General features: G+C 44.9%; 2 protein-coding genes across 3 annotated transcripts in view; one reads left to right on the top strand and one right to left on the bottom strand.

Moving 5' to 3' along the window:
* Positions 1 to 14,493, top strand: part of AFTPH (aftiphilin) — a 66,357-nt gene that overhangs the window by 11,854 nt on the left and 40,010 nt on the right. For both annotated transcript variants that reach the window (XM_083175765.1, XM_083175766.1), the window contains exon 2: positions 12,260 to 13,980. In XM_083175765.1, the coding sequence (XP_083031891.1) occupies positions 12,295 to 13,980 (1,686 nt within the window). In that variant the 5' untranslated portion in view covers positions 12,260 to 12,294. The remainder of the gene's footprint in view (positions 1 to 12,259; positions 13,981 to 14,493) is intronic.
* Positions 773 to 4,994, bottom strand: LOC146062865 (uncharacterized). Its single transcript, XM_083174874.1, has 2 exons — positions 3,992 to 4,994; positions 773 to 976 (listed from the first exon to the last, which is right to left on the bottom strand). The coding sequence occupies exons 1-2, from the start codon at positions 4,992 to 4,994 to the stop codon at positions 921 to 923; spliced, it is 1,059 nt and encodes a 352-aa protein (XP_083031000.1). The 3' UTR covers positions 773 to 920.

Genomic DNA, 14,493 nt, shown 5'->3' with positions numbered 1-14,493 from the left:
GTTCCCTTTTTCGAATGTTATTTTATATTGCACACTCTGTGGAGACCATTCATTTGTGCCTGCAAGCCCACTGCTAGGGCGTTTGTACGAATGGGAGGTATTCAATTGTTTATCTGATCAGATGCCCATTAGTAGTTTAACATGTCTGCCAGCTTTGCGTTTAACCACACAAAGGGGTTTAACCCACCTAAAGATCTTGATTGGGAGTCCAGGTTTGGGGTGCCCAAACTACAGACTTTTTTTTTTTCCACACCTTTTTCTTCGCCCTTCTAGACCATTAGGTATAATCGAAGAAACAATTCAATAGCTCCGATAGATGCCCAGCTGGGGGGGCGTGCAATAATTCAATCTGCCCCTATTTGTCCTATAGGTGTTCAAAATGTAACCATGGATAAACACCGTTAAATGTTTTTAAAAAGGCAAGGAGAAACAGTAGTTTGCAGGAATCTATGACCTGCAAACTTCCTTTGTTCTAGGGAATAGGATTGCCACCTAGCAACAGCTGGTGGGTTAGGGTGGCAAGCCTCCCGAATGCGCAGAAAGGTAAAGTGAAATAATTTTTCACTTACCTTTCCCCTGCTCTAGGGAGCGGGTCCGGGTGCCGGGCGCGCGCGCGCACGCTGGTCACGTGCACGCTCTCCTGAGCCCGGGATCCCGCCCCCTAGCTTTAGTTTTTTCGGAAGGTCGCCGATGGCAATCCCAATTAGAACAATCTGGATGGAACACCTTAGTCAAACTATTAGGGAATAATGACAAAGAGAATTAGGTGCAACGAAGGATTTTACTGAACATAATCACGTAAGTGAAACAAGAACTAGTAAGGACTAACTAGGACCAGCAATACGGTCTATAGAAGGTAGAGTCCAATAAGAAAGACCAAGTGGTCGACTTGAAACTGTGGGCGGATGAGCCAGACGGATCTACTTGTTCTCCTTAGCTGGTTGTGCCTGCGGCTTCTTCTGGCCTTTTGGTGCGCCTGGAAGGGCAGAAGAGAATTACAGGATTATAGAATTGAGTTAGAGTAACCAACGGACCTAGCAAGGTCTAGGGTGGGTTGGGTGGGAGCTGTTGCTAGGTGGCAATCCTATTCCCTAGAACAAAGGAAGTTTGCAGGTCATAGATTCCTGCAAACTACTGTTTGTTCGTCGGGAGGCTTGCCACCTAGCAACAGCTGGTGGGTAGACTACCACATACCTGGTGGTTGCTCTAATGAACTCGATCCTTTGAGGATCAGTGGGTCTCCAGTAGTGTTTTACAAACGTATGGCTGGATGACCAACGGGCAGCTTGCATTATCGATTGCAGAGGTAAGCCCTTGGCTGCAGCGGAAGTTACCGCTGCGCCCCTAATTGAGTGACATTTGAAGGTTGATGTGTCTATTCCGGCCAAGTTCATTGCGGCTACTATCCATCCACGGATAGTAGATGGTCTGGCAGGACGGAAGGGTTTCCGGCATGTAATGAATAACTGGGAATGGACGCCTCGAATAGGGGATGTCATTTGGAGGTAATGTGTCAAGCATGTAACTAGACACAGGTCCTCATCTGAATGGTCTTTCAGTATGTCAAACTCTACCAGCGGGTTGCTTAGAGAGCTGGTTTTTGTGTGACCCTTTAGGATTATGTGAAAGCCTAATGGGGTTTGTGTCAGCCATGGGTCTGACATGTGTATGAGGCTGAGTTCAGCGCCTCTCGCAGCAAAGGCTAAGGCTAGTAGGGATGCTAGCTTCCTGGATAACATACCCAAATCCGATGTAGAGCCTATGGAGGCCAGGAATTGTAAAAATGGTTCGGTGTCCCATGTGCTAGAGTAGCGGGGACCACATGGTCTGGAGAGGAAAGCTCCCTTCAGAAGACGTAGGTAGAGCTTGTTCTCTGTAAGACCGGGGACCAATAATGCTAAGGCCGAGCCGTAAGAGCGTATGGTAGTAGATGCCAGGCCAGCTTCGAACTTAGCTGCTAAGAAGTCTAAGGCTAAGTTGAGGGTATTGGAAGAAAGGGCTTGAGACCGAGTAGCTACCCATGTACTGTATTCGTTAATGATAGCTCGGTATCTGGCCCTAGTTCTGGGTCTCAGAGAGGCATTGATTAGTGTTACTGATGCCGAAGATAAGTTGGCGTTTGCTAATAGCCGAGTAATGTCGCTATCCACATGGATTGTGGCAGTTTCTGGAGGAGGTCTGGGGTCCCCTGAAAACATTCTCTGGGGAGACCTAGGGGGATCTTGGGTCCCTTGCGCAACTGATTGACTAAAGGGAACCAGATCCTGGAGGGCCAGACTGGGTAGACCAGGATTATGTGGGGTACTCTGTCTATCCTGATCTTGTGTAGGACTTTTAGCAGTAAGGCTGGAGGGGGAAATGCATATGGAAGGGAAAGGTCTGTCCATGGGAAGGACATAGCATCCATGTGTGATGCTCCCTTCGTCCATACCCTGGAGACAAAGGTAGGAACTTGTGCATTGGATGGGGTCGCAAACAGGTCTATCCCCGGGATTCCGAACGTTTTGATAATGTTCTGGAAAACCTGTGGTCTGAGGGTTACTCTGTCTAAAGAAAGATGGTCCCTGGATAAAGAGTCTGCCAGTTCGTTTAATTCCCCCGGTATATAAACGGCTGTGAGGAGAATGTTCCTCTGGACTGCCCAATTCCAAATCTCTACTGCTTCTAGACAGAGATGGAGAGATTTGGTGCCTCCCATCCTGTTCAGGTACGAAACTGCCGTCCTGTTGTCTAAGCAGATCTGTACCGAAATCCCTTGAGATTGGGGAGGAATGAGGGAGTGTAGTGCTAGTTTGGCCGCCCTCAGCTCTAATAGATTTATGTGGAACCTGGTTTCCTGGGTGGACCAAACTCCCCTTATTGCTTTGTTCTGTGTGCATGCCCCCCAACCCGTCAGGGAAGCGTCTGAGGAAAGTATTATGTTTGGTATTGGGTCCAATAGAGGTCTGGGTGTTGGTAAGGGAAGAATTGTCCAGTTCTCTATTTCTGTTCGAACTGGGGGGGTTAATTGGATTTTCTCTCTCCAGGAAAAACCCTTCCTGAGTAGGTTCCCTAGGAGGAATTGGGAAAATCTGCAAAGGAGAGGGACTTGCAGAAATCCGGGACCCAGAGCTCTCATTTTCCCTATGAGTTTGGCTAAGTCCCTCATCGACAGCTGGCGATGGAGGGTACGAGAAATTAATGTCTGTACTTCTGTCCATTTCTCTGGTGGGACTGATATCGAGAAGGAAGTGGAGTCTATCAGGAATCCCAGGAATATTATTGACTGACATGGGACCAGGATTGATTTGGGGTAGTTTATGGTGAAGCCCAAATCTAGGAGAAGGGTCGTGGTTAGATCCCGTTGTGAGAGGAGAGTCTCTCTGTCTGGGTGAACTACAAGTAGATCGTCCAGATATATTAGGCAACGGATGCCCTTCTGACGGAGGTGAGACACTACCGCCTTCATCAGGCGAGTAAAAGTGTACGGTGCGTTTGACAGCCCGAAGACCATCACCGTCCATTGATATAGTGTGTCCTTCCAGAAGAATCTTAGGAATCTTCTGTGGTTTTTGCAGACCCGTATCGAATGGAAGGCCTCTTTGAGGTCTACTTTGATACAGTAGTCGTTTTGGGCAAGTAGGAATGGGACTTCTGGTAAGCCCTCCATCCCGAATGTGCGTCTTCTTATGAAGCGATTTAGGTTTTTTACATTCAGGACGGGTCTGTAAGTGCCATCTGTTTTTCTTATAGGGAAAAGGTGGCTGATCCAACCTTTTTTGGTTTTGTCCGCTAATTCTATCTTGCCCTGGGATAGTGCTATGGACAACACTTCGTCTAGCAGTGGGCTGCAATTCCTTGTACAGGGAAATGCTTGGCGTGGAAAATGGATAAGAGGTAGGGATAGCCCTTTCTCTATAATTTTCATAATCCACTTGTCTGTGGAGATTGTTTTCCAAACTGTTACAGCTTGTGAGAGGCCAAGGTGGGGGGTTATGTGTACGGGACTTACCATAACCTGTATCTCTCCTTGAGGGGTTCCTGTTGTAGGACGTTCCACCTCTCATGGGTCTTGTCCTGTAGGAGCCTCCTCTCGATCCTCTGGTGGCGCCACTGTAGTCTCGGGCCGAACCACTGGCTGACGCAGCTCGACCCTCTTGGGAAAAGGGTCTTCTGGAGGATTGGGGGCCTTTGAGATCTGAGAAGGATCTACGGGCTTTGTATCTTATCTTAACCTCATTAATGAAGTCTGGACCGAACAGGTCTCCATCTGCCAGGTTGGGTACCTCCACGGGCTTAGGTGCGAGGTTAGATAAACCCGCCTTTGTGAGCCAGCGTACTCTGCGGGTATTTGATATATAATCAAAAGTTTGGCCAATCATTAAAGTGGCTCTGCTAATGGCCTTAAGGAGGGCGTTCTTAGATGCTATTAGGGAATCTAGAGAACCCCCACATTCTCCCTCTTTTTCTGCCTTATCGAGTACAAAGAGGAGGGGACCAGCTGCATCTGCCACTTTCAGCTGTATTTTCCTTAATAGCTTATCATTAGCGTCACTTTGGGTTTTTTCCCCTATTAGTGAGCTGAGTGCCGGGTCGATTTCGGGAGCGAATAGGGCTGGTATATCTGGTATGCCCGTATGGCTTCTTAGAACCATTTCGTCCTCTTTTACCAGAGCAGTTCTGAATGCTAACTGGGCAAAATTATAAACCTCTGAGCGTTCATTAAGTGCCCAATGAGAGGCGTATAATTTATTGGGTGGCGTTCTGCCTGCCAATTGTACCCTGGCCATCTGCAGGTCGCTGTACTCGCCCCTTTTAGTGGATGCGGACGTTCTAGTCACCTCCTCTGACTCCCAGTCTACCTGAGGGGTTACTGTCTCACTATAGTCGTGAGGTTTAGGCAGCGCATGCTGCTTGCTAGAACCCTTATGGGACTGGGTTAGCAATTGCTGCCGTTCAGAGGCAGTGTGTTTTTGCCGGCCGTGGGCAGAAGATGGTGGTATATCACGCACCATTTGGGTATTCCGGCTACGGGCAATACCCGGGAAAGAGACGTATTCTCCCGTACGGGCGTCTCTGTGAGAAACATTGTATGTTTCTTTTTTGTGGTGTGTTTCCTCACCTTTTTCTGAGGAAACACTGAGGGAGACTGTTGCTGACCACCAGGTGTCTCCCTCTCAGACTGGGAGCTGTCCCTGCTCCCCTCAGAGCTGACAGGGACTGTGCACTTTTTTCTTTTAATAATAATATTATCTTCTGAGGAGGAACTGTCCTCAGACAGTTGTTGCCTCCTCTTTCTAGGCATTTTTGCCCATTTGCTGACAGATGGGGACTTGTACAGTGTGTCTGTTGCTGAGACAGACACAGAGTCCTCCATCTCTGTCGCGCTGAAGAAAAAACTAAAGCTAGGGGGCGGGATCCCGGGCTCAGGAGAGCGCGCGCGTGCACGTGACCAGCGTGCGCGCGCGCGCCCGGCACCCGGACCCGCTCCCTAGAGCAGGGGAAAGGTAAGTGAAAAATTATTTCACTTTACCTTTCTGCGGTGATGCGCTTGCCATTGCCCACATAGATGGACCATCTATCCTACTAGATTGCAGTGTTTTACCTAGCAAAACACTGCTCAGCACAGATCACTCTGTACACATTTCAGGTACATCACTTGTGTGCCATGATGTGTGCTGAGCAAGCGCCTTACTCAGCACAGAGGCCACATCGGCCCGTGTGTACGGGGCTTAACCCCTGTATAGGTGGCAGAGATGGGCCTATGTGCTGCATAGCTGAATCATTGTCCTGCTAACACATTCATACACAGAAACAGTTGTCCAGAATCCCTGCTAGCAACTGTTACAATGGAAGCATAACGAAAAATGCTCCACACGCAATTTTGGCAGGAACAATTTGTTTTTTTTCTTCTTCGCTGTTGCCTTGAATTGACCAAGCGGTCCATACTAAAATCTGATATAAAAGCCCTTGTGAGCGATGGCTTTCTGTCTGCATAAAGCTAATAGTTATTGGTGTAATAACACAGAGACTAGGATTTAAGCAGCAGTGCTGTTCCCCGACACGCAAGCTGAAAGGCGCAGCTGCACCGCCACAGCATCAATGGCACTGCGGAGCCTTCTCTTTTATTACAAACAAATGTAAGTGCCGAGCCGGTCTCCTTCCAGTCACCGCACAGAAGGTGGGCATATTTACAGTCTGCCAAGTGGTCATGACTGGATGGCATTCTTCAGATGTAGTCGTTGGCACCTAAGAACAATTATGTTTTTCTTGTGACCTGTAATAACCTGCAGTTTTTTTTTTTTTTTTTAATTAAACAGACCTTGTATTAAGTGTTGACAGAAAAGATGGTGCTTGAACATCACATCTCTGAATGTGAGGATGCTGTTGGTGCACCGGAAGGCTGCAGTCATTTTAAATAAATACATGATGTAAAAAATGTGTTATTGTGGTGGTTGGTCACCGTGGCAACCTGTGCTTTCTTCTTTTATCCACGTTAATGTAAGACGCATATGAAATGCTGAGGAAAGTTTTTTTTTTTCTTCCCCTGAAGCTATGGCGTGCTGCGTTGTATTCACATGAAGGCTATGACTGCTTGGGTGCTTGTTAGTATAACCGATTAATCACTACAACAGGTGCTGTTATCATTAACAAGTGTTATCAACTGGCGCATCAACCCTGCATGCAGTTTGTAGAACGCATGGTCAGTCTGGTGTGTTATTGCTCCAGACGTCACCCAAGTTCAACTTAATACAGCAGATTTCAGAGGGGTGGGGATTGTGCAAGGCAGGTCTGCAAGGAACAGATGCAGTGGCATGATGGGTAGGCATGAAGGCAAATAGTAATTCACTGATTGAAACCTGGTTTAGTGGAGATAACAGGGTTACCTCCCATTACAATAGCAAATGTCAGATCCTTCCTGCAGAAATTTGACGGTCAGGTGACCAGATTGCCCTCAGCAGGTCAGACCTTAATACTACAGAGCTTCAATGATAAAAATGGTTACACAGATTTTAAAAGTGCACACAAAAGAAATACAACTCAGAAATAAAAGGGAATTAAAAAATGACCGAACTGTATCTTACACCCAAGAACTCATTCTGTAGTGGGGGAGATTTCCACCTGAATCAAATGGGTCGCTTCCAGACAGTTTGCTGTTCCCCCAAGAAGTACTGTTAGGAGTGTGCAGATAATGTAGGATGCAGCAAGATGGGAAACAGGGGAATAAAATTCCATCTGCGGTAAAGGTTTGAGTGTCGCCCAGCAGCACATTGATGTAGTGCAATGCTGTGGTCTAACCACAGGGATTATGTCAGCACACCTCAACGCAACCTTGCATTTATCCTGCACAAATTCATTATATTGTCCGTCTAAAGCTGGGTACACGCACAAAGATTTATTGGTTTAATCTGGTCTGGTGGGAATAAAAATATTGGGCACTTGTGTACTAGCACGGCGCCTATCGCATCGCAGACCATAAGGTATGCGATGCGATGTTACGCGATGTCACTCGATGTTATACAATTGTAAATTGTATACCATCGAATTGTATGGCATTGTATGCCGTTCTATCGCATATACAATGGTATGCAATTTAAATTTGTATAAGCACCCTAAAGGGTTTTCCCATGTTAAAAGTGGCCCCTATAAGTTAATTAAACGTGTTGGGTGCTTACTATGTTAAAAGCACCCCAAACGGCACCCCCACTATCAACGCCAACCCGAAGCGTGGCGAGTGCAGCAGTACGCGTCCTACTACCTTTTCATACCCCCACTATCCAAGTCGGCGTGAAGTTGATTTTATATAGTGTGGTGAGCCACCGAGCCCGAAGCGTGGCGAGCGCAGCGAGCCCCGCGGAATACATGTAAAGTAATACACTTCCCCTTGCAGGGCTCGCTGCACTCGCCACACTATATAGAATCAACTCCACTCCGACGTGGATAGTGGGGGTATGAAAAGGTGGTAGGATGCGTACCGCCACGTCCCACACCACCCCCACTATGGTGTTCATAGTGGGGGTGGCGTGGGGGTGCATTTAACATTGTAAGCCCCTGTTAGGGAACTTATACAATTAAACATTGTATAGGGGGCTTATACAATTTAAAATCGCATCGCAGTGCATCGGGTGTATGCGATTATATGTTGTGCAACCTAATATCGTGGGCGCCGTGCTAGTACACAAGTACCAAATATTGAAATGTATATCAGCAAATGACAATCAACATTTGCTCCCAAATAAGGATGCCAGTCGCAGGGCATTTTTTTAAATCTCGGGATTTGGATTGAAAAATGCTCAATCCTGGGATTGGCATCCCTAATTTAAAAAAATTATCAGTTCGGTGGCCGGAGCGGAGCTAGAGGCAGGGGTGTGTGGCTTAGCTGGGATACCTCTGAAAGTGGGTGGCCTGGTGCACGGCGGAAGTGGGCGGATGGCAATGACGCGGCCTGCCCAGCATGACCTCTGACCATCACGCTGCGTAAAGCCGCATTCCAGGCATCGGGAACAGCCGTGCAGCGTTTGAGCGGGTGCTCGGACAGTGCCGCCATTAGACTGCGCATGCGCAGTCTAATTCTTGCAGTTTTGGGGCCAAATTCCAGGATCCCTACTCCCAAATGCTGAATAAAAGACAAACAATTGCTCGGCAATATTTTTTTAGATCAGATTGATTTAAACCCTTTGACTGACCAATGTCTGTTTTTCCAGTGTTTGGGAGCTAAATTTTTTAATGTTCTCTGCTCGCATATATTTTTGTTTCCACCAGATGGATTGGGCAGATAAATCTGTAGGTGTGTACCTAGCTTAACACTCCATTTGAAATGGCAACCTAGAAGATAAGACCTTCTTTTTTTAATTTTGTTTTTATGACTTCATGAAATGGGGTCAGTTTTTAGTGGATTGGAGATGTTTTATAAAGAACAGTATTTATTTTTTCCCCTCCCCCTTTTATAGGGCTGGGAACACAGTGTTACTGAAATGTGATGAAAAGTATTTGAAGTATGTGGACATAAACTATAGATGTCACGTTCCTTTTATCAACAGATAAGCAAATCTTGTATTAAACTATGCTGTGAAAGACATTTCTCCTACTCTATCAGCCAGTGCAGTCTTTCTATCTCACTGCTGAGTCTGCACAGGCCACTCCATACCGCTATCTCTAGTCACATCCACGGGGTAATCACAGAAAGCAGACTGGATGGCAGAGCGGGGGAGTCAGTCCGTGAAGTTGCCCAGCTGCCTACAGTACTAGAGGAATCCAGACCTGGGTAGGGAACCTATTTCAGTAGAGGGCAGGTCACGTTTGGCTGTGCCTGCTTTAAACCCAGGTGGACATGTGCATTGTGCTGTGTGTCCATCTAAAGAGGATTGGCATATTTTTTACATTTTTGCCAGGCATCTCAAAAGTGGAGAGGGTCTTATCTATAACCTAAAGATATGATCCTCCCCCTTTTAGATGTATAATCAACACTTCTCTCATCAATCTTCCTCTAGCCCAGCGATTCCCAACCTCAGACCTCAAGTACCCCAGTAGTTCACGTTTCAAGGTCACCCGACAGGTGCACTAATTATTCATTGAAACATTTTAAAATATCCACAGGTGGAGCTAATTATTTCTCTTGTGTGGAGACCTATTAGGGGGGAGTTGGGACAGAGGTTTGGAACCACTGCTCTAGCTGAATCTTTGGTCAGTTATCCCTGGCTGCTGTTCCACATCCCTCCTGACCTCTAGAATAGTAATCTGCAGTCTGTGACTCGCCTCCTTAGATAATTCATACTTGGGAGATTGCATGTTTTAAATCCTTTCAGAAGCTGACTGGCTTTAGGTACCACTAGAAGGGGTCTCTCTGGGTGGCAGCTGTATGCCTTTGCTGGAATAGGAGGTGGGATGGCGTCTACTGCTGTGGCCCCCTCAGTTTTCCATGGTGGTTTGGGAATGTGGCAGCCCCTTTCCGGTATAGCACTGTTTTTGAAACAATGACTACGGTCAGTCTGTACAGAACCTATTTGGCTGAAACGAGCTCTGGTTTCTCTGCCCAAGCGTTGAATGTCTATTTAGCACCCAGCACCTTTTGCACCATTGGGCAATGGTTCTAGTGCTCACCCCAGTGGCCATCTTTCCTGTGTGCAACAAGAAGTGCTTTCCATTCAAGATTTATTTAGACATAAGTAATACGGCCTACACACATGCCGATATTAAGGCATTTTCTAAGCGATTTTGCTTAGTTTTGCAAAGTCGCTTAGCAAATGCCCTCACATCGGTGTATGTGTGGGGGCTGTATCTGCGTCCCCGCGCGTCTTTATCGGTGGCCGAGATTGACGGACAGTGTCCATCAATCTCGGCATCGGCAGTGTTCTCCCACCGGAGAACACTGGTGCTGTCCGCTCGCTTAGCACACAGAGCTGACAGCTCGCTCTGTGTGTGGGCTGTCAGCTCTGTGTGCTAGGCGATAGCGGCGCAGCACAGCCCGACATAGCGCAGCTAGGTAGCCCTGCACACATCGCTATGTGTGTAGGGCCCATAACACAATATGTAATGTTTAATCTGCATGGCGGAGTCATAGTTATTACAGTCTTCTGATCAGGTAGTGTGGATGCCTGTATAGATTATACGATTACTGAACAGTAAAGTGAACACCATCTAATGGAGAGATATATTTGTCTGACAGATAAAAGCAGATAAAAGACCATTCATGGTCTGTGCATTGGGTCACATCCCTCCCTGCTGCTCACATCTTTTCCAGAAACTTCCCAGCATACATCCCCATGATATCATTAAGGTTCAAAACATAAGTAAACCAAGTAGTGAGCAGCACCGCAATATTCCCCAGGTTAATCCTGTAAGAGAAGGAAATACGTTCTACATTTCCGCTTTTTTATGTTTTTTTGGCAGCTACAGTAGAGTTTTGTTTTGAGTAGTACAATAGCTGTTTTGATAGAACCAGTTACTATGTTAAGTGAATAATTAAAGTTACATCTTGCTACGTCTACGGTTTGTCCGTGAACGAGTTACAAATTCATGGGGATTCTTTGCACTTCTAGCTGCCTGGTTTTTTTTATGATTTGCTGTTGATAAAACATCTGCCAATTTTCCACTGCTTGGTTTAAACAATTAAGCTTGCCAAGCCGCTGTTACACGTAGTTCCTTTGTGTGAGCCGGCGAAGTGTAACCTGCAATACCACTGTGAATGCAGATCTACCTGCTCGTTTCTGTCAGCGACTGGACTGTTTCAGGCTCTACTTTCCATAGCACTCAGAGGCAGGGGAAAAGTACACACACACACACACACACGGCTGTGAATTTATATTGACAGCGTGTCTAGTAAGGAATCGAGCAGTGTACACCACAGCATAGAATATGCCAGTGGTTCCCAAACTGTGTGCCGTGGCGGACTTGCAGGGGTGTGCTGGGTTGGTGGTCCAGGACCAATTCAAGTTTATGTCCATAATATCTATAATAGTCAAATTGTGGACAAACAGAAGGGAATCCTGCCCATTACCACATACTGATCCTAAGGATGAGGTATAAACACAATTTATATAACTTAAAATTTGTTTCTGACTTTCTCAATGAGAAACCTTTAGCCTAAGGGTGCCGCAAAAACATTTTTTATGCTTTGGGGTGCTGTGAAATTTGGGAACTCCTGGAATATGCAATAATGCTTCCTAGGTACAAATTGCACTTTTGCTGTTTTTTTTTTTTTCATTGCATGCCCTTTGAGTGCCAAGTGAATTTATCAAAATAGGTTTGAAAATTGCCAAATAAACATATTTATTCATCCTAATGACCTGTAATGTTTACCTTTTTATATAACAAATACAATCTTTTTTTTTTTACACATTTGTTTTAAATTTTAATTTATATAACAAATGTGAGCAACGCTAGCATTTTTAGCGGATATATATATATATATATATATATATATATATATATATATATATATATATATATATATATATATATATATATATATATATATATATATATATACTACAACTACTAGGGATTTTTTCCATTGTACCTAGTGCAATTCCAATTTAAAAGGACAGTTTGCTTCAATTTGCATTTCAATGGATTATTTGTTTGACCATGTACTTTGCCCATTCCATGTAGACAGTCTAGCAAAGCCACACAGTTGTGGTCACCCTTTTATATCATGACATTAATTCCAAGCTCTGTTGTACTTTCAGTCTAATTATTGTTACTTTTTACCTGTGTGCGTGTGTATAAACAGTTATGTCTCTAACAGCTAATGAGCTTTATTTGTCTCTTTGCTTTGTAGGTGTACTTTTCCTTCTTTACTCAAGAATATACAGTATGGAACCTGAAATTATTCGAATGTATTCTTCATCCCCACCTCCTCTCGACAATGTTGCGGACGATGATGAAGAAGATGAATTCGGAGAGTTTGGTGGCTTTGCTGAAGTCAGCAACTCTGGAATTAGTTTTTCTGAATTCGACACTGTCGGTTACCCTAAGTCTCGAGAGGAGTTCATCCCGTCAAACCACTTTTTACCGATACATGATTACTCGGATAATGTAAATAACTTCACTAGCCTTACCTCTATTAAAGCCAATGAAAACCTTTCTGAGATCGGTAGCTCTAAGAAGGGACATTGTTCTGTGTTCGAGACAAACAACACCCATTTTAATGATGCTGCACTTGATAATAAAGGGACCTCAGGGGAGAACACACAATATTTAAACTCTGAAACCCATCATAGTTGTGTTGACAATGCTGATGTAATATGCAGGAGCCAGGACGGTATTGGTAGCACTTGTAATGGGGAGAAAACACATAGTCTGGAAAACTTAACTAACGGGTTTGTGGTGAACGATTCTGACAGCCCTCAGGGATTACAAGAATTGGACAGTATGGGACATTCAAAGGGATTTAAATCCATCAGTTCTCACAGTACAGATTTAAGCATAGACTTTTCACCACCAAGCCCCGGTGATGAATTTGCTGACTTTGCCACGTTTTCAAGGAAAGATTCTGTACACTTGGATGACGCAGACCAGCAACCACACAAGGTGGTGCCTGAAGGACAGGCTCAAAGTGTTAAACTTATCACTGGATTAAGTAGATATGAAGAAGGCGGCAGCTCTTCTACAGAAGTAATTAAAGACCTAGTCCCTCAAGCCGTAGAAGAAACACATTCTGTCCCTTCAGAAAGTGATACACTAGCAGTTGACAGTGTTCCTCCTCATGAGGACATCACATCGACATTACAAACCAATATATCTGATAGTATGCAAGCTGTGGATACCAAAAGAAGTCCTGATTTTACTCAAAGTAATACAGAGGAAGTTTTAGAGACGGTTGGCGAAACGCGTTCTACACCTGAGAAGTCACTGGAAATTTTGGAAAAGGTTGAGAAGGTAGAACTTGATTCACAATGTGGACATACAAGCAGTTTGAATGTTTCTCCTGATCAGCCACAATATGATAGTACAGTTGGAGATTTAGATTCTGCTAGTGAAAAGACACCTCAAGCTCTTACAGACTACAGCAAGTTGGATACTGAACCATTAGAACTGCGTTCAAATGTAACAGAGTTGAGTAATTTTGGTGATTTTAAGGATACAAACAACCATTCTTTTCAGGAGAAGCCGGCAGACCCATCAGAGAGGCCAACGTTGCATGATGGGACTGATCAACATACTCAGCTGAGGCCTTGCGAGGAACCGTCCTTGAGGACAACTGGAGAGTGTAACGTTGTGCAAGACTCAGATGATTTTGCAGACTTCAGTACGGCAGGCAATGTCGAGCAGCCTGCAGAATGGAATGCCTTTGACGATGACGAGGGAGAAAGTCCTTCCTGGGCTGCCTTTGGAGAACAGAAGACAGACTCTCCTACAGAGTCTGACTGGCAGTCATTTAGGACAGATGTGCCCTCTGACAGTGACAACAAGGTTTTAAACACACACAGCGTTGAGTTGCCCGCGTTTCACGAATCTGGATCCCCGTTAATTTGTGAAGATCCAACTTTTGCCTTTCAGGTAATGGTTAAAAGTTTATGTTCACTCTTGAAAATTCTTATTAGTATTTGCTTATAGGTGGATATACTGTGCAATGCTGTACAATAAGGAAGGAGCAATAAATTAATTATATCATAAAAAAAATAGGCATAAAGAAGGCAAAATACTGTGGGATAATAAGATGGTGGATGAGATGCTAAATTGTATAATAATATAATTGTAGGACTGGATATTGGGATTGAAGGAGGGGGAGAAATCAAGGATGATGTCCCGGGTGCGGACTTGAGGAACGGAAGATAGCATGATGTGTCTATGTTTTTAAAAATCAACAAATCAAAAACGAAATTCTAGAAGGCATGCAAGGAGAGAAGTTTCGTTCTTGATTTGTTGTCTTCAAAAAAAATAAAAAATTTAAATTGATAATAACTGACTGTCCACACAGATGCTTCAAGTAGTAATATACATTATGAAAAACAAAAGTGGTTACAGAACCAGCTTTTTGGAATCACAGCTCAGGCAACCAAATCCTGGTGG

This window comes from Crinia signifera, chromosome 3 (assembly GCF_055691185.1).
Source record: "Crinia signifera chromosome 3, ASM5569118v1, whole genome shotgun sequence".
NCBI classification, from domain to species: domain Eukaryota; kingdom Metazoa; phylum Chordata; class Amphibia; order Anura; family Myobatrachidae; genus Crinia; species Crinia signifera.
The sequence above is the reverse complement of the archived record's forward strand: the minus strand, read 5'-3'. Positions and strand labels throughout refer to the sequence as shown.